The sequence below is a fragment of the Coregonus clupeaformis genome, chromosome 34 (genome assembly GCF_020615455.1).
Source record: "Coregonus clupeaformis isolate EN_2021a chromosome 34, ASM2061545v1, whole genome shotgun sequence".
NCBI lineage: Eukaryota > Metazoa > Chordata > Actinopteri > Salmoniformes > Salmonidae > Coregonus > Coregonus clupeaformis.
The window spans coordinates 28411878-28429951 of NC_059225.1; the positions used below are offsets into that span (position 1 = coordinate 28411878).

The 18074-nt window shown below is 44.8% G+C and overlaps 1 protein-coding gene across 2 annotated transcripts in view; it reads right to left on the bottom strand.

The window, feature by feature from the left end:
- LOC121549977 (enoyl-CoA delta isomerase 2) overlaps nt 1–12749 on the bottom strand; it is a 30210-nt gene extending 17461 nt beyond the window's left edge. Inside the window, exons 1-4 of one of the 2 annotated variants that reach the window (XM_041862014.2) lie at nt 12589–12749; nt 11519–11681; nt 11067–11165; nt 10340–10522 (exon numbers count right to left, since the gene is read on the bottom strand). In XM_041862014.2, the coding sequence (XP_041717948.1) occupies nt 10340–10522; nt 11067–11165; nt 11519–11681; nt 12589–12632 (489 nt within the window). In that variant the 5' untranslated portion in view covers nt 12633–12749. The remainder of the gene's footprint in view (nt 1–10339; nt 10523–11066; nt 11166–11518; nt 11682–12588) is intronic. The other variant, XM_041862015.2, reaches the window with a different exon arrangement.
- Nucleotides 12750–18074: the final 5325 nt, after the last annotated feature.

The window sequence follows — 18074 nt, forward strand, 5'->3', positions numbered from 1 at the left end:
TGGATTGAGATATATTCATTTGTTATTAGTGTAACTCAGTTTTTGGCCCCCCCTCTTGCCCATTCATTGTACTGTGTTAATTGTGTTAGTATAAAGGCAGGAAGTTGGGCCTTCGGGGGGGGGGGAGTCCTTGCTAGATGCGGGAGCGGTATAGTTTTTTGACCATATAGACATACAGAAATACAGACAGACAGGTCATATTATATTATGTATTTGCATTTCAAGTAATCTCTGCTTTAAGTTGATTGGAGAATACCTTTTTGTTAGATAAGAAGAATAAACATTTTTTGTTGCACTATATCCCTGGATCTCATTGAATGTTTGGCCGTTTGGAAACGTTGAGTGTGGACTGTATGCGTCCGAAACAACCCCGCTTCAGGCTAGGGCAGTGGCTATGGTAAAGAGGAAAGGAAGCTACTACATTCAAGTCAAAAAACTCCGTGAAGGATTACTACCGGAAGGAAATCTCCGGTTCGGACACACGCTGGATTTTGTTCTATTTGTAATTGCATTCGGACCATAAGGACAGCTCGCTTGGAAGGATTTGAACTCCTAGATTTCGCCAGCCGTGAGTAACCACTGCGAATGAATGAGCTGCCCTGTTCAAGGCGATCGTTTGATCATGCATATTATGGAAGCGCAAATGTGCTTATAATTGGAATGTTTGATAAACTTGGGAATGGAATTCAAAATACAGCGCTGTGAAAACAATTAAGAAGTTTAAGTTTGGGAAACACAGATCCTATGCACAATGTAGCCTAATCATATATCTAATATTTGGCCTAACGTGGAAATGCAATCCATCAACGCAACGAATGCAACTTAAGGATCTAAAGATACTGCGTGTTAAAACTTCATTAAAGGGACAAAACCTCAACGGGATGAAATGTTTAAAACGCATCTAAAATGCCAAACTTGCACATGTGCAATTCAAAATGGGTCAATATGCTGAAATGGATGACTGTGTTTTTAAAGATTAAAGGAGGTCTAAAGGGGCATTACGTTTAACAATCAAACCAACAACCGTGTCATTGTAAATTGAGTGAACTAAAAGTGAATGATGGAGGAGGAAATCCCAAATAAGACTCCACTGGAGAGGGCAGAGGAGCATCTAAATTCACTCTATGCAGCCCGGAGAGGCAAACTTGGAGTGTGTACACGCAAAATGAATGAAATAAAAGTCCTTCTTGTTGATGGAGGAAACATTGCAACTGTGAATGAGAGTCTTGAAGCATTTGATGCTGTGCTCAATGACTTTAAGAAGGCTCACGAATCTGTGCTAGAGCTGGTCACAGAGGAGGAACAGGAACAGGAGAGCATTAACTATTATCAACCAAGAATGAGAACTTATGAACATTTCCTGAAAGAGGTGGAAATATGGAAAAAGGCTGAAGTTGAGCCACAAACGCTCATTGAACCACATGACAGCATTTCCAATGTGTCAAAAATATCAAGTAAAACTAAGTATTCTAAGACTGCTTCCTCAGTGTCCTCTGAACGCCTTAAAGCCGAGGCAGAACGAGCAGCTCTACTAGCTCGCCAAGCATCATTACAAGACAAGCATGCATTGGAACTGGAGAAAGCTCAACTGAATGTTAGGATGGAAAAAATGGCACTGGAAACGGACATAGCAGCATATAATGCCAAACTGAAGGTCCTGGAGAGTACCGAGTCAACTTCTCAATCCCATTCTGTGGCAGCCCATTTACTAAGCCAAGAAGATGGAATGAACTCTTATTTTGAGAAACAGGAACCAGAGGTCTATGTGGAACCTGAACCATCACCTGTTGAGTTTGCTGCATTAGGTGCAGTTCCAAAGACCCCACTACAAAGAGTTTTACAACAACCGACCACAAAGCCATCAAACCCTATTCCGAAAACAGTCGTAAACCACACTCTTCAGCAGCCAACAGCAAGGTCTAGCAATCGACACAGAATCAACACTGCGGGTATCAGCCATAATACCAGCCATGATAACCTCTCTACTGTCATGCAAAGGCAGAATGAAATTGCTGACCTCCTTGTACTACAGCACAAACAAGCCACACTCCCTGTTAGGGAGATACCTATGTTTGACGGTGATCCTCTAAACTTTAGGCCATTCATGCGTGCATTTGAGCATGGTATAGAAGATAAGACAAGCAGTCACCAGGATAGGCTCTATTACCTGGAACAATACACCTCTGGTCAGCCCAAGGATCTGGTCCGTAGTTGTCTGCATATGGAAGCCAGAAGAGGCTATGCAGTAGCTAAGAGGTTGTTAAAGGAACACTTTGGCAATGAAATCAAAGTCACCACTGCTTACATGGAAAAGGCTTGGAACTGGACAAACATCAAACCCGATGATGGAAAGGGACTGGGAGGTTATGCACTCTAAGAGGTTGCTGTAACGCTATGCAAGACCTACAGAACATGGAAGAGCTTAATCTTCCCTCCAACATAAAGCTGATCATGTCAAAACTTCCCTACAAACTAAGGGAAAAATGGAGGTCTATGGCATGTGATATTTTAGAGAGAAGTCACCTGAGGGCCCAGTTCAGTGACCTGGTAACGTTCATGGAAAAACAGGCCAAAATACTGCAGGATCCGTTGTATGGAGATATTCAAGATCCCCTGTACAACAAAAGGTTTTTAAAACCCAAAACAGAAGCTGACTTTAAACAGCAGTTCAAGTCCAAGAGTAGGGGAAGCAGCTTTGCCACTACAGTAGCTGTAGTGGCAGATTGTGACTCTGAAAAACCTTTAAAAGAACAAACATTCAAAGTAAAGAGACCAGGCACCTACCCTTCTGATGCTCCCAGTATCTCATGTATATTTTGTGCTGGTGCGCATTTATTGGTCGACTGCCAACAGGTGAAGGCACAGCCACATGAATTCAAGGTTGAGTTTCTGAGATCAAAAGGCCTTTGTTTTGGCTGTTTGATGAGAGGACACTTAAGCAGAGAATGTAAAAGAAGGATGACCTGTCAGAGCTGTCAAAGAAAGCACCCCACTATCCTGCACATTGAAGGAAGAGAGAGATTTAGATCTCAAAAGGCAGATATGAGTGGTGTAGCAGTAAAGCGGGAGGAGACTGTCAGCAGTGCTCTTGTTTCACTGGAAGCTGGTGAAGATACCGGGGCCGGTACAGATTGTGCACTTGCAATTGTGCCAGTTCAAGTAAAGGTGGCAAATGGAAGCAAGTCTGTGTTAACCTATGCGTTTCTCGATTCTGGTAGCTCAGCAACATTTTGTACGGAGAGACTCATGAGGCAGTTGCAAGCTAAAGGCAGTGCGACTGAAATTCTGCTACGCACAATGGGGCAGGAGAGTCCTACCAAGAGCTTTGAGATATCTGGATTAGAGATTGGCAAGGTGGAAGGCGACACATTTCTTGCATTACCAAAGGTCTACACCCAACATAAGATCCCAGTGACAAGAGAGAACATTCCCACTCAGAAAGAGCTCAAAAGGTGGCCATACCTGAAAGAGGTTCAGTTGAAGGAGATTGATGCTGACGTCGAACTTCTGATTGGCGTAAATGCTCCAAAGGCAATGGAACCCTGGCAAATCATAAATAGCCAAGGCAACGGACCGTATGCAGTGAAAACCCTCTTTGGATGGGTGATGAATGGTCCTCTCAACAGTTGTACCATGGCAGAAGAATCCGGGCGTCCCTACGGTGATGGCCAATCGTATCTCAATGGCCGACCTGGGGGTTCTTCTTGTAAATCAGTACAACCATGACTTCCCTGAGAGAGAGTATGAAGAGAAAAGTGAGATGTCAGCTGAGGATCGTAGGTTTATGGAGATAGTATCAAGCTCCATAACCCTCAAAGACCATCACTACTACTTACCGTTGCCCTTTCGCAACAAAGATGTAGTCCTGCCAAACAACCGTGACATGGCAAAGCAGCGGGCTCTAAATATTATCAGGAAGTTCAAGAAGGACAAAGGTTACGCTGCAGAGTACAAAGGCTTCATGGAAGAGATGATAACAAAAGGTTACGCCGAGAAGGTACCACAAGAACAGCTCCTCAGAGAGAAAGGCAAGGTATGGTACATACCACACCATAGCGTTCACCATAAGCGCAAAGGAACGATACGAGTGGTGTTTGACTGTTCATCATCCTATAAAGGTACATCTCTTAACAGTGAACTCCTTCAAGGCCCTGACCTGGCAAACACGCTTATAGGAGTCTTGCTAAGATTTCGGCAAGAGCACATTGCCATGATGGCAGACATCGAAGGAATGTTCCATCAAGTACGTGTCCATGAAGATGACTTAGACTTCCTGCGATTCCTATGGTGGCCGGATGGTGATACTAACAAAAGATTGGAGGAGTACAGAATGACAGTACATCTTTTCGGTGCTATATCCTCTCCAAGTTGTGCAAACTTTGCACTGCGAAAGACTGCAGAAGACAACTGTGAGGGGTACGATGAAGAGGTGATTCAAACAGTCAAGTCCAACTTCTATGTTGATGACTGCCTCAAGTCAGTGGCCACAGAAGAACAAGCCATAGCTCTCACAAGAAACCTCAGGGATGTGTGCTCTCAAGGTGGGTTCAAATTGACCAAGTGGGTCAGCAACAGCAGCACTGTACTAGCTTCTATCCCTGATGAACACAAAGCCAAGCAGATAAAAGAACTGGACCTGGACAGAGAAAAGCTGCCTGTTGAAAGAGCACTTGGAATCCGATGGAACATTGAAAGGGATGTGTTTAACTTCCAGGTCACTGTCAAGAACAGACCCCTTACAAGAAGAGGTATTCTCTCAACTGTCAGCTCTATTTATGATCCATTAGGTTTCCTCGCCCCATTCGTATTAAAGGCAAAGCAAATTCTTCAAGTGCTCTGCAAGCTAAAGTGTGGATGGGACGAAGTCATCCCTGAAGAACACTCTATTTCATGGAAGAGATGGCTCTCAGAGCTGGACCAGCTCTCCAGATTCCAGATCAACAGGTGTATGATGCCGGAGAACTTTGGTCAAATCAAGACCGCACAGCTGCATCACTTCGGTGATGCAAGTGAACAAGGTTATGGCACGGCAAGCTACCTTAGGTTCACAAACGTTATGGAAAAGGTCCACATCGCATTCATACTGGGGAAATCAAGGGTGACTCCACTCAAGCAGATGACGATCCCCAGACTGGAACTTGCTGCAGCAACATTGGCAGTGCGAGTGGACAGGATGTTAAGGTTGGAGCTCCAGATTGAACTTGAGGAGTCAACTTTCTGGACAGACAGCCAGTCGGTGCTAAAATACATCCGCAACGATACCAAGAGATTCCATACTTTTGTGGCTAATAGGGTTGCTATGATCCGTGACCTATCGAAAGCAAAACAGTGGAGGTATTTGAACTCCAAACACAACCCAGCCGATGATGCCTCAAGAGGATTACATGTTGAAACTTTCCTGAACTCAAAGAGATGGCGCAAAGGACCAGAATTCCTGGAGAAAACAGAAACACAATGGCCGAAAGTCCCCGAGGAGCTTGGCTCCATCCCTCCAGATGATCCAGAGGTGAGAAAAGACGTCATCGTAAACAGTACATGTGTGGAAGAAAAGAGTCCGACCAGCAAACTGATTGAGTACTATTCAACATGGAACAGCTTGAAGAAAGCAGTTGCCTGGATGCTGAAACTGAAGAGACTTCTACTACAGTTAAGCCAGAAAAGGAAAGTTCTCACCCAAACTGATCCAGGATCAGATCAGAGTCTGACAAACTCACTGAAGGAACAAATTGACAAGTTCAAACTGACGTTTGGAAAAGAAAGTCTGTCTGTAGATGACCTAGATGAAGCAGAAAAGGTCATCATTCGATTTGAGCAACGACAGCACTTTAAACAAGAAATTGCACTAGTTGTAAAAGGAAAACAATGTGCCAAGAGAGAAGCGGCTCAATCTGTAAGCTTGATCCAATAGTTGACAATGGCATTCTGAGAGTAGGAGGAAGGTTAAGCAAAGCTGCTATGCCTACGGAACTAAAGAATCCTATGATCCTGCCCAAAGACTCCTACATCTCCAGACTGATCTTACTCCACATCCATGAGCAGGTTGGCCACTCTGGGAGAGGTCACATGCTTTCTAAACTTCGCCAGCGATATTGGATACCCTGTGCCAACTCCTTAGCAAGGAAGATCCGTAAGAGCTGTGTCTTCTGCAGGCGGATGCAAGCTAGAGCTGGGGAACAGAAGATGGCTGACCTTCCACAAGATCGGGTAGCACCTGATTTGCCGCCTTTCACCCATGTGGGCATAGATTACTTTGGCCCCATAGAGGTGAAGCGAGGCCGCGTTCATGTGAAGCGGTATGGTGTGATCTTTACTTGCCTTGTGAGTCGAGCTGTCCATCTAGAAGTTGCTAGTTATCTGGATACTGATTCCTGCATCAATGCCCTGCGCAGGTTCATCTGTCGAAGGGGCCCAGTAACAAGTATCAGAACAGACAATGGCACCAACTTTGTTGGAACACACAGAGAGCTAGGAGAAGCTCTGAAAGAGCTGGATCACAACAAGATTCAAAATAAATTACTGAAGGAAGGAGTGACATGGTCATTCAACCCTCCCTCCTGTCGCCCACCATGGGGGGGTATTGGAGAGTTTGATCCGACTGGTGAAAAAGATCCTCTATTCAGTCCTTAAAGAGCAAGAACTGGATGATGAGGCTTTGCAGACAGCCTTGTGTGAAGTTGAGGCGATTATGAACGACAGACCAATCACTACTGTAACAAATGACCCTAACGATCTAGAACCCCTGACTCCGAACCATCTGCTTCATCTGAAAGCAAAGCCAGTCCTGCCACCAGGACTATTCCAGAGAAGTGACCTATACTCACGAAGGAGATGGAAGCAAGTACAATATATCACTGACCTCTTCTGGAAGAGATGGATCAGGGGAGTATCTTCCACTTATGCAGGAGCGGAACAAGTGGAACAAAACTAAGAGAAACTTCAGTCCTGGTGACCTTGTGGTCATCAGTCGATGACACCGCCCCAAGGAACTCTTGGCTAATGGGGGCGTGTGGTGAAGGCTTTGCCAGGGGCCAAAGGTCTTGTCCGGAGCGTCATGGTTAAGACTAAGACCAATATCCTACAGAGACCTATCAATAAACTCTGTCTGCTCCTTGAGGCGACGAAGTGAGACACACACACACACACACAGTGCTCCATCTTTGAATCACGTGCACCTCTGATTCGTTGATGTCGTACTCTTACATTCTTTGATGTCATACATTTTGTGGACGTCAAACTCTTGACATTTTTTGGAAGTTGAACACCTTTACACTTCAACTCAGACTGAGATCTATGGACTATTTTCCTATATGGCACCTTGTATATTTGTATATAGCTATGAACTGTAATGGTGCTCTGGTATAGAATGTTTTTGTATTGGCTCTACGTTTGAATATTAAGTAATTGTTGTGCATTCAGTGCAGTCAACAATTAGGGGCCGGTATGTTAGAGCCGATTTGGGCATATTTTGTATAAAAGACTGAACATACTGAGCTCCATGTACATTTGTGTAAATATATTAAATATTAATGTATATGATGAAATATTAGGTACGTACCTTTATGATTTATTTACTGGATTGAGATATATTCATTTGTTATTAGTGTAACTCAGTTTTTGGCCCCCCTCTTGCCCATTCATTGTACTGTGTTAATTGTGTTAGTATAAAGGCAGGAAGTTGGGCCTTCGGGGGAGGAGTCCTTGCTAGATGCGGGAGCGGTATAGTTTTTTGACCATATAGACATACAGAAATACAGACAGACAGGTCATATTATATTATGTATTTGCATTTCAAGTAATCTCTGCTTTAAGTTGATTGGAGAATACCTTTTTGTTAGATAAGAAGAATAAAGCATTTTTGTTGCACTATATCCCTGGATCTCATTGAATGTTTGGCACGTTTGGAAAGCGTTGAGTGTGGACTGTATGCGTCCGAAACAACCCCGCTTCAGGCTAGGGCAGTGGCTATGGTAAAGAGGAAAGGAAGCCACTACAAAGACATTTAAGCATGTTAGGTAAGAATTATTAAAGTGACTATACTTAGATAATAAACAGAGATTAGTAGCAGCGTAGAAGGCGGGGGGGAGGGGGGGCAATGCAAAAAGTCTGGGTAGCCATTTGATTAGATGTTCAAGAGTCTTATGGCTTGGGGGTAGAAGCTGTTTAGAAGCCTCTTTGACCTAGACTTGGTGCTCCGGTACCGCTTGCCGTGCGGTAGCAGAGAGAACAGTCTATGACTAAGGTGGCTGGAGTCTTTGACAATTTTGAGGGCCTTCCTCTGACACCGCCTGGTATAGAGGTCCTGGATGGCAGGAAGCTTGGCCCCAGTGATGTACTGGGCCGTATGCACTACCCTCTGTAGTGCCTTGCGGTCGGAGGCCGAGCAGTTGCCATACCAGGCAGTGATGCAACCAGTCAGGATGCTCTCGATGGTGCAGCTATAGAACCTTTTGAGGATCTGAGGACCCATGCCAAATCTTTTCAGTCTCCTTAGGGGGAATAGGTTTTGTCGTGCCCTCTTCACGACTGTCTTGGTGTGCTTGGACAGTGTTAGTTTGTTGGTGATGTGGACACCAAGGAACTTGAAGCTCTCAACCTGCTCCACTACAGCCCCGTCGATGATAATGGGGGCGTGCTCGGTCCTCTTCTTTTTCCTGTAGTCCACAATCATCTCCTTTGTCTTGATCACGTTGAGGGAGAGGTTGTTGTCCTTGCACCACACGGCCAGGTCTATGACCTCCTCCCTATAGGAGGTGTTTAGTCCCAGGGTCCTTAGCTTAGTGATGAGCTTTGAGGGCACTATGGTGTTGAACGCTGAGCTGTAGTCAATTAATAGCATTCTCATATAGGTGTTCCTTTTGTCCAGGTGTGAAAGGGCAGTGTGGAGCGCAATAGAGATTGCATCATCTGTGGATCTGTTGGGGCGGTATGCAAATTGGAGTGGGTCTAGGATTTCTGGGATAATGGTGTTGATGTGAGCCATGACCAGCCTTTCAAAGCACTTCATGGCTACATACGCGAGTGCTACGGGTCGGTAGTCATTTAGGCAGGTTACCTTAGTGTTCTTGGACACAGGGACTATGGTGGTCTGCTTGAAACATGTTGGTATTACAGACTCAGACAGGGAGAGGTTGAAAATGTCAGTGAATACACTTGCCACTTGCCAGAGTACATGTCCTGGTAATCCGTCTGGCCCTGCGGCCTTCTGAATGTTGACCTATTGAAAAGGTCTTACTCATATCGGCTACGGAGAGCGTGATCACACAGTCGTCCGGAACAGCTGATGCTCTCATGCATGTTTCAGTATTACTTGCCTCGAAGCGAGCATAGAAGTAATTTAGCTCGTCTGGTAGGCTCGTGTCACTGGGCAGCTCGCGGTTGTGCTTCCCTTTGTAGTCTGTAATAGTTTGCAAGCCCTGCCACATCCGACGAGCGTCATAGCTGTTGGCTGGGCTCCCTGCCTGTGCCATTAAACCCCTACAACTCATCCAGAATGCCGCAGCCCGTCTGGTGTTCAACCTTCCCAAGTTCTCTCACGTCACCCCCCTCCTCCGCACACTCCACTGGCTTCCAGTTGAAGCTCGCATCCGTTACAAGACCATGGTGCTTGCCTATGGAGCAGTGAGGGAACGGCACCTCCGTACCTTCAGGCTCTGATCAGTCCCTACACCCAGGCGAGGGCATTGCGTTCATCCACCTCTGGCCTGCTGGCTCCCCTTCCTCTGCGGAAGCATAGTTCCCGCTCAGCCCAGTCAAAGCTGTTCGCTGCTCTGGCACCCCAATGGTGGAACAAGCTCCCTCACGACGCCAGGACAGCGGAGTCACTCACCACCTTCCGGAGACATTTGAAACCCCACCTCTTTAAGGAACACCTGGGATAGGATAAAGTAATCCTTCTACCCCCACAAAAAAAAAAAAAAAAGTATAATTGTAAAGTGGTTATCCCACTGGCTATAGGGTGAATGCACCAATTTGTAGTCGCTCTGGATAAGAGCGTCTGCTAAATGACTAAAATGTAAATGTAAATGTAATAGCCGGTGTAGTACGATTCGATCTTAGTCCTGCATTGACGCTTTGCCTGTTTGATGGTTCGTCGGTGCAGCTGTCACCAGCAAAGCACCAAAGGTGTGATGGTGCTTTGCTGGTGACACTGTCTGTGATTTATTTAGAATTCAAGGCACACTTAAACAGCATGGCTACCACAGCATTCTGCAGCGAAACACCATCCCATCTGGTTTGCGCTTAGTGGGACTATCATTTGTTTTTCAACAGGACAATGACCAACACACCTCCAGGCTGTATAGACAATGACACTAATGCCTATTAACTTAAATCGATGTACCTCCACAGTGATGGCGTTCTTCTTCTGTGGCCTATTGAGCCGAATAGTGGTGACGTTGTCCTCTGTGGAGACCAGCAGCGTGTCAAAGGTGGCAGTGCTCCCAGAGGGCTGTGTGGCTACCGCAGGACCCTCAGCAGCCAGGAGAGAGTCGATCAGGTCTACATACTGCTGTCTGGCATCTTCCTGAGAGGAAGGAATAAAGAGATATACAATGTAGCAATTTATGTCTGTCAATGTCATTGTGTGAAGACAATGGCACTTTACTACATTGAGGACATTGTAGTTTGTGTTTTTTATGGGCTCTGAAAATTGAGACATTCAATAAGAATGGCTGATCCTAATTTGTTTTTAATATTATAACCTTGTGAGCAAGGTGTTTGACCTTGCTCACAAGTCGTGTATTTTTGTCTGTTGTTTTTAACAAACTTGGGAGGAATAGCCTTGATAAACAAATGGGTATATTGCTCCAGAGCTTTTGTATAATTTCAGCTAGTCGTTTTGAAAGTAGTGCTCACGAGCCAAAACGGGTACCCGAAAAGTGTAAAGTTGTGTACTACATCATCCATTTCGTATGATATGTTACGTCCTGCAAAAAATAAAAAAAATTACATGTTTTGCAATTTGTATACGTTACGAACTTATAAGTGCTTAAGATCCCAGACTGCATCTTTAATAAAATGTGTATGACAGTGCTGTTATGTATATGCAATAATGGACTGCAGATTACCTGAGATCCAGAGCCCAGAGACTTCCAGGCATCCCATTTGGCCTTGCCGACAAAGTCAAGCATCCCTGGCTTGGGGGTGTTACAGGGTCCCTGAGTGGCCTAATAAGACAACAAAGAGAGAAGAGACGATACTAAAATGAGAGGATCGGTGTCTCCAATAGACTTTAAGGGCTTTCCTCATCCTGTCGCCTTCATGCACTCTGATAGGTTAAGAATCTAGGTCATTGTCATTAGGTCTCAAATGGAAGAAAACAGACTGAAACAGGGAGGGACTACCTGGACTTGTCCAATAAGAAACAGCCCTGGATAGATTTACAACCGTTACAACAGATCTTTATTTATCTACTGTACAATGGAAACTTGTCTTTTTTCCTGACACAGCATCCAACATGCAAAAATCTTCAGAGACATGACAGCCAAGTAGCTAAGAACAAAGAACAATGACCTCTCACCTGTTTGAAGAGAGCATAGATTTTCAGCTTGGCCTCATTGCCAGGGTCTTTCTTCAGCATGCCCATCTGACTCTTGGCATGGTTGAATTGCTCCACCGTCGCCCCCATCATAGAACCAGTTGTGTGCAGCTTCAGAGTGGGAATTTGTGATACTTGGACTGCCCTTAAGAGATCATTTCAAGACAAATGAGTGACATTGCTAACTGGTACTGTTTCCAAAACAATTACGAACTGCCACAAAGGCTAAATAATATTATACATAAGCCTAAATGTTCCAATAAAATGCCAAAGCACAAATGAACTTGGCTGATTGCACTAAGATAGCTCCTAACACCTACAGTGGCCTTTTTAAATTACTGTATTGGATATGGGGAGGATTGGGACAGGATGACACATAACAATGTACTGTGAGAGTTGCAGTACAGTTTGTGATACAAAAATGTTGTGACAGCATTCGATGAGCCATCAATAATTAGTTACTTGACCTTTCCTCTGGTTTTCATTAATTGGTCGTTATTTGGTCTGGTTAGACAAGGCTCATAAATCCGGATGTGGGGCAAAGGTCATAGCTGTTGCAAGACTAGCTACTTTGGCTAGCAGTCTATAACCACCGATAGTTCTAAAATATATTTGCTATATAACTAGAAGTAACTAGCTAGTTAGCGAGCAGATCACCATGCAAGCTTTTGTAGTGGTAGCTGATACGTTGGAATGTAAGGTCATTTATGTCCTGCTTTGATATTGTACGGTAGCACTCCCACATAACAGCTCAGCGATAATTAGCTATCTGTGCAGAACATGACATCTTTGAGACAACCTTAGCTAAATACAAGCACCGAGATTGAGGCTCTCGTGCCAACAAGCTAAAACTACATGGTGAAAATAAAATAATGACCATTCGTTTTCCTTAAGAATTGGGCTATGCTAAACTAGCAAGCTATAGCTCCCTTCATACAGAACAACTAAACTCTAATCTACTCAGTTTGACCTCAGCTCCGTGCACCATGTCCACATCAAGTTATCTGTAAATCCACCTTGCAAGTGAGTGTGATGTTTTTAGCTAATCTTACCTGATAAATCGCCACGGTGAAAAGATGCGTAATGCTACAGACATGACAGTGAGGTAATTTCAGTCCAAAGTACAGTAGCAGTACATGGTTGTTCAAGACAATCCGGCGAAATAAATTCGCTATTTACAATCCAGAACCCTCCCCCTCAATTCGTTGTCTTTCACCATTGGCTAATGCTCCGTTTACATCGTGACGTATCATTACGCCGTATGTCATCTTCATGCAATCACGTTCCTCTACTGGACAGAGAGCATAAGGTCAAAGATAGGGGGCTTTTCTCAATTGCTCCCTCCTCGCGTTCTGTTTCCTCTCTCCTCGTCTCCTTCTCAAAACCCATTGGAGGAAAAGGTCAGTGGGGCGGGACCTCTGGCTTTCTCATCCAATGGGTTTTGACTGAGACGAGGAGAGAGGACACGAGATGTTAACATATGGACACAGTTTCACGACAGAAGATAAAATGGAGGAGAGCTTTGTCGCTTGTCAGAAAGCTAATTTATTTTGGGAGATTGCAAAATATGACATTTTCATTCATGACAGGAGAAATATATGTGGATTCTGAATCTAATGGCGGTAGAATTAAGGAGAATTGGAATATTGTCAAAAAGAAAGGGAAAACGAGCAAAGTAGAGTGCAGTGATGAGAATGTCACTTCGTATCTTGTAGGAGTACGGTTTGTAAATGAGGAGCAAGCAGCTGATCGAATTACCAATCTTGAGGAATCCATTTGAGATATCCAAACTGGTGGAGAGAGTGCTGGGTAGAGTGAAGCCTGTGAGGATCACGAGAGGCGGGCTGGTTTAGATTTTTTGTGCTTCTGAGGATCAGAAGAAATGTGTGTTGTGTCTCACCCGATTTGATAAGTTTGAAGTGTCCTTTGTGTCTCTTAGGAACAGGGCACCCCTCAAGGGGGGTATATCTGGAGTCTCGTGGGAAGTAGATGTTGAAGAGATTAAAAATATTCCTGGAGTGATTGATGCACGTCGGATGAATCGTGTGGTGAATGAAGAAAAAGAGTCTGAAATCAAATCAAATTGTATTTGTCACATGCGCTGTAAGGTGTAGACCTTACAGTGAAATGCTTACTTACAAGCCCTTAACCAACAATGCAGTTTTAAGAAAGAATACCCCAAAAAATCACACAAAAAAATACAATATAAAATAATACGAAATAAAAGTAACAAATAATTAAAAAGCAGCAGTGAAAATAACAATAGCGAGGCTATATACAGTGGGGAAAAAAAGTATTTAGTCAGCCACCAATTGTGCAAGTTCTCCCACTTAAAAATATGAGAGAGGCCTGTAATTTTCATCATAGGTACACGTCAATTATGACAGACAAAATGAGAAAAAAAATTCCAGAAAATCACATTGTAGGATTTTTTATGAATTTATTTGCAAATTATGGTGGAAAATAAGTATTTGGTCAATAACAAAAGTTTCTCAATACTTTGTTATATACCCTTTGTTGGCAATGACACAGGTCAAACGTTTTCTGTAAGTCTTCACAAGGTTTTCACACACTGTTGCTGGTATTTTGGCCCATTCCTCCATGCAGATCTCCTCTAGAGCAGTGATGTTTTGGGGCTGTCGCTGGAGCAACACGGACTTTCAACTCCCTCCAAAGATTTTCTATGGGGTTGAGATCTGGAGACTGGCTAGGCCACTCCAGGACCTTGAAATGCTTCTTACGAAGCCACTCCTTCGTTGCCCGGGCGGTGTGTTTGGGATCATTGTCATGCTGAAAGACCCAGCCACGTTTCATCTTCAATGCCCTTGCTGATGGAAAGAGGTTTTCACTCAAAATCTCACGATACATGGCCCCATTCATTCTTTCCTTTACACGGATCAGTCGTCCTGGTCCCTTTGCAGAAAAACAGCCCCAAAGCATGATGTTTCCACCCCCATGCTTCACAGTAGGTATGGTGTTCTTTGGATGCAACTCAGCATTCTTTGTCCTCCAAACATGACGAGTTGAGTTTTTACCAAAAGTTCTATTTTGGTTTCATCTGACCATATGACATTCTCCCAATCCTCTTCTGGATCATCCAAATGCACTCTAGCAAACTTCAGACGGGCCTGGACATGTACTGGCTTAAGAAGGGGGGACACGTCTTGCTCTGCAGGATTTGAGTCCCTGGCGGCGTAGTGTGTTACTGATGGTAGGCTTTGTTACTTTGGTCCCAGCTCTCTGCAGGTCATTCACTAGGTCCCCCCGTGTGGTTCTGGGATTTTTGCTCACCGTTCTTGTGATCATTTTGACCCCACGGGGTGAGATCTTGCGTGGAGCCCCAGATCGAGGGAGATTATCAGTGGTCTTGTATGTCTTCCATTTCCTAATAATTGCTCCCACAGTTGATTTCTTCAAACCAAGCTGCTTACCTATTGCAGATTCAGTCTTCCCAGCCTGGTGCAGGTCTACAATTTTGTTTCTGGTGTCCTTTGACAGCTCTTTGGTCTTGGCCATAGTGAAGTTTGGAGTGTGACTGTTTGAGGTTGTGGACAGGTGTCTTTTATGCTGATAACAAGTTCAAACACGTGCCATTAATACAGGTATCGAGTGGAGGACAGAGGAGCCTCTTAAAGTAAAAGTTACAGGTCTGTGAGAGCCAGAAATCTTGCTTGCTTGTAGGTGACCAAATACTTATTTTCCACCATAATTTGCAAATAAATTCATTAAAAATACTACAATGTGATTTTCTGGATTTTTTTTCCGCAATTTGTCTGTCATAGTTGACGTGTACCTATGATGAAAATTACCGGCCTCTCTCATCTTTTTAAGTGGGAGAACTTGCACAATTGGTGGCTGACTAAATACTTTTTTTCCCCACTGTACATGGGGTACCGGTACCGAGTCAATGTGCAGGGGCACCGGTTAGTCGAGGTAATTGAGGTAATATGTACATGTAGGTAGAGTTATTAAAGTGACTATGCATAGATAATAAACAGAGTAGAAGCAGCGTAAAAAGGGGGAGGGTGGGGGCAATGCAAATAGTCTGGGTAGCCATTTGATTAGATGTTCAGGAGGCTTATGGCTTGTGGGTAGAAGCTGTTTAGAAGCCTCTTGGACCTAGGCTTGGCGCTCCAGTACCGCTTGCCGTGCGGTAGCAGAGAGAACAGTCTATGACTAGGGTGGCTGGAGTCTTTGACAATTTTTAGGGCCTTCCTCTGACACCGCCTGGTATAGAGGTCATGGATGGCAGGAAGCTTGGCCCCAGTGATGTACTGGGCCGTACGCACTACCCCCTGTAGTGCCATGCGGTCGGAGGCCGAGCAGTTGCCATACCAGGCAGTGATGCAACCAGTCAGGATGCTCTCGATGGTGCAGCTGTAGAACCTTTTGAGGATCTGAGGACCCATGCAAAATCCTTTGAGTCTCCTTAGGGGGAATAGGTTTTGTCGTGCCCTCTTCACGACTGTCGTGGTGTGCTTGGACCGTGTTAGTTTGTTGGTGATGTGGACACCAAGGAACTTGAAGCTCTCAACCTGCTCCACTACAGCCCCGTCGATGAGAATGGGGGCGTGCTCGGTCCTCTTCTTTTTCCTGTAGTCCACAATCATCTCCTTCTTCTTGATCACGTTGAGGGAGAGGTTGTTACCCTGGCACCACATGGCCAGGTCTCTGACCTCCTCCCTATAGGCTGAGCACGCACCCCTGAGGGGCCCCCGTGTTGAGGATCAGCGTGGCGGATGTGTTGTTACCTACCTTTACCACCTGGGGGCGGCCCGTCAGGAAGTCCAGGATCCAGTTGCAGAGGGAGGTGTTTAGTCCCAGGGTCCTTAGCTTAGTGATGAGCTTTGAGGGCACTATGGTGTTGAACGCTGAGCTGTAGTCAATGAATAGCATTCTCACATAGGTGTTCCTTTTGTCAAGGTGTGAAAGGGCAGTGTGGAGCGCAATAGAGATTGCATAATCTGTGGATCTGTTGGGGTGGTATGCAAATTGGAGTGGGACTAGGGTTTCTGAGATAATGGTGTTGTGAGCCATGACCAGCCTTTCAAAGCACTTCATGGCTACAGAAGTGAGTGCTACGGGTCAGTAGTCATTTAGGCAGGTTATCTTAGTGTTATTGGGCACAGGGACTATGGTGGTCTGCTTGAAACATGTTGGTATTACAGACTCAGACAGGGAGAGGTTGAAAATGTCAGTAAACACACTTGCCAGTTGGTCAGCGCGTGCTCGGAGTACACGTCCTGGTAATCCGTCTGGCCCTGCGGCCTTGTGTGAATGTTGTCCTGTTTAAAGGTCTTACTCACATCGGCTACGGAGAGCGTGATCACACAGTCGTCCAGAACAGCTGATGCCCTCATGCTTGTTTCAGTGTTACTTGCCTCGAAGCGAGCACAGAAGTAATTTAGCTTATGGCCGTATACAGTTCATTGAGTGTGGTCTTAGTGCCAGCATCGGTTTGTGGTGGTAAATAGACAGCTACGAAGAATATAGATAAAGTCTCTTGGTAGATAGTGTAGTCTACAGCTTATCATGAGATACTCTACCTCAGGCGAGCAAAACCTCAAGACTTCCTTAGATATCGTGCACCAGCTGTTGTTTACAAATATACATAGAGCGCCACCCCTTGTCTTACCAGAGGCTGCTGTTCTATCCTGCCGATACAGTGTGTAACCCGCCAGTTGAATGTTATTCATGTCTTCGTTCAGCCATGACTCGGTGAAACATAAGATATTAGTTTTTAATGTCCCGTTGGTAGGATATACTTGCCTGTAGTTCGTCCACTTTATTATCAAGCGATTGTAAATTGGCCAATAGTATCGATGGCAAAGGCAGATTAGCCACTCGTCGCCGGCTCCTTACCAAGCACCCTGATCTCCTTCCGCGATATCTCCTTTTCTTTCTACTTTGAATGACGGGGATGAGGGCCCTGTCGGGTGTCTGGAGCAAATCCCTCTCGTCCGACTCATTAAAGAAAAATGATTAGTCAGTTCAAGGTGAGTAATCGCTGTTCTGATGTCCAGAAGCTCTTTTCGGTCATAAGAGACGGTAGCAGCAACATTATGTACAAAATAAGTTACAAACAATGCGAAAAAACACACAAAATAGCATGGTTGGTTAAGAGTCCATAAAATGGCAGCCATCCCTTCTGGCGCCATTATCACTGTTCTTTTGTTTTTTGATATGGAGTCTCCGTACACAAGTGCAGTTCGGGCAGGGTTTCCCAAACTCGGTCCTGGGGCCTCCCCTGGGTGCATGTTTACGTTTTTGCCCTAGCACTACACAGCTGATTCAAATAACCAACTCATCATCAAGCTTTGATTATTTGAATCAGCTATGTAGTGCTAGGGCAAAACACAAAAGGTTCAGCCAGGGGGGGCCCCCGGGACCGAGCTTGGGAAACCCTTAGTTATTAACTACAGAGTCAGAGCATTTATCCCAAGACCAATGCAGGATGATCATTGAAAGCTTTTGGTCATGTTTCAAGTGTTTGCAGAACGGAGAAGCCGAGATGTCCAAGTTGTGGAAAAGATCATAT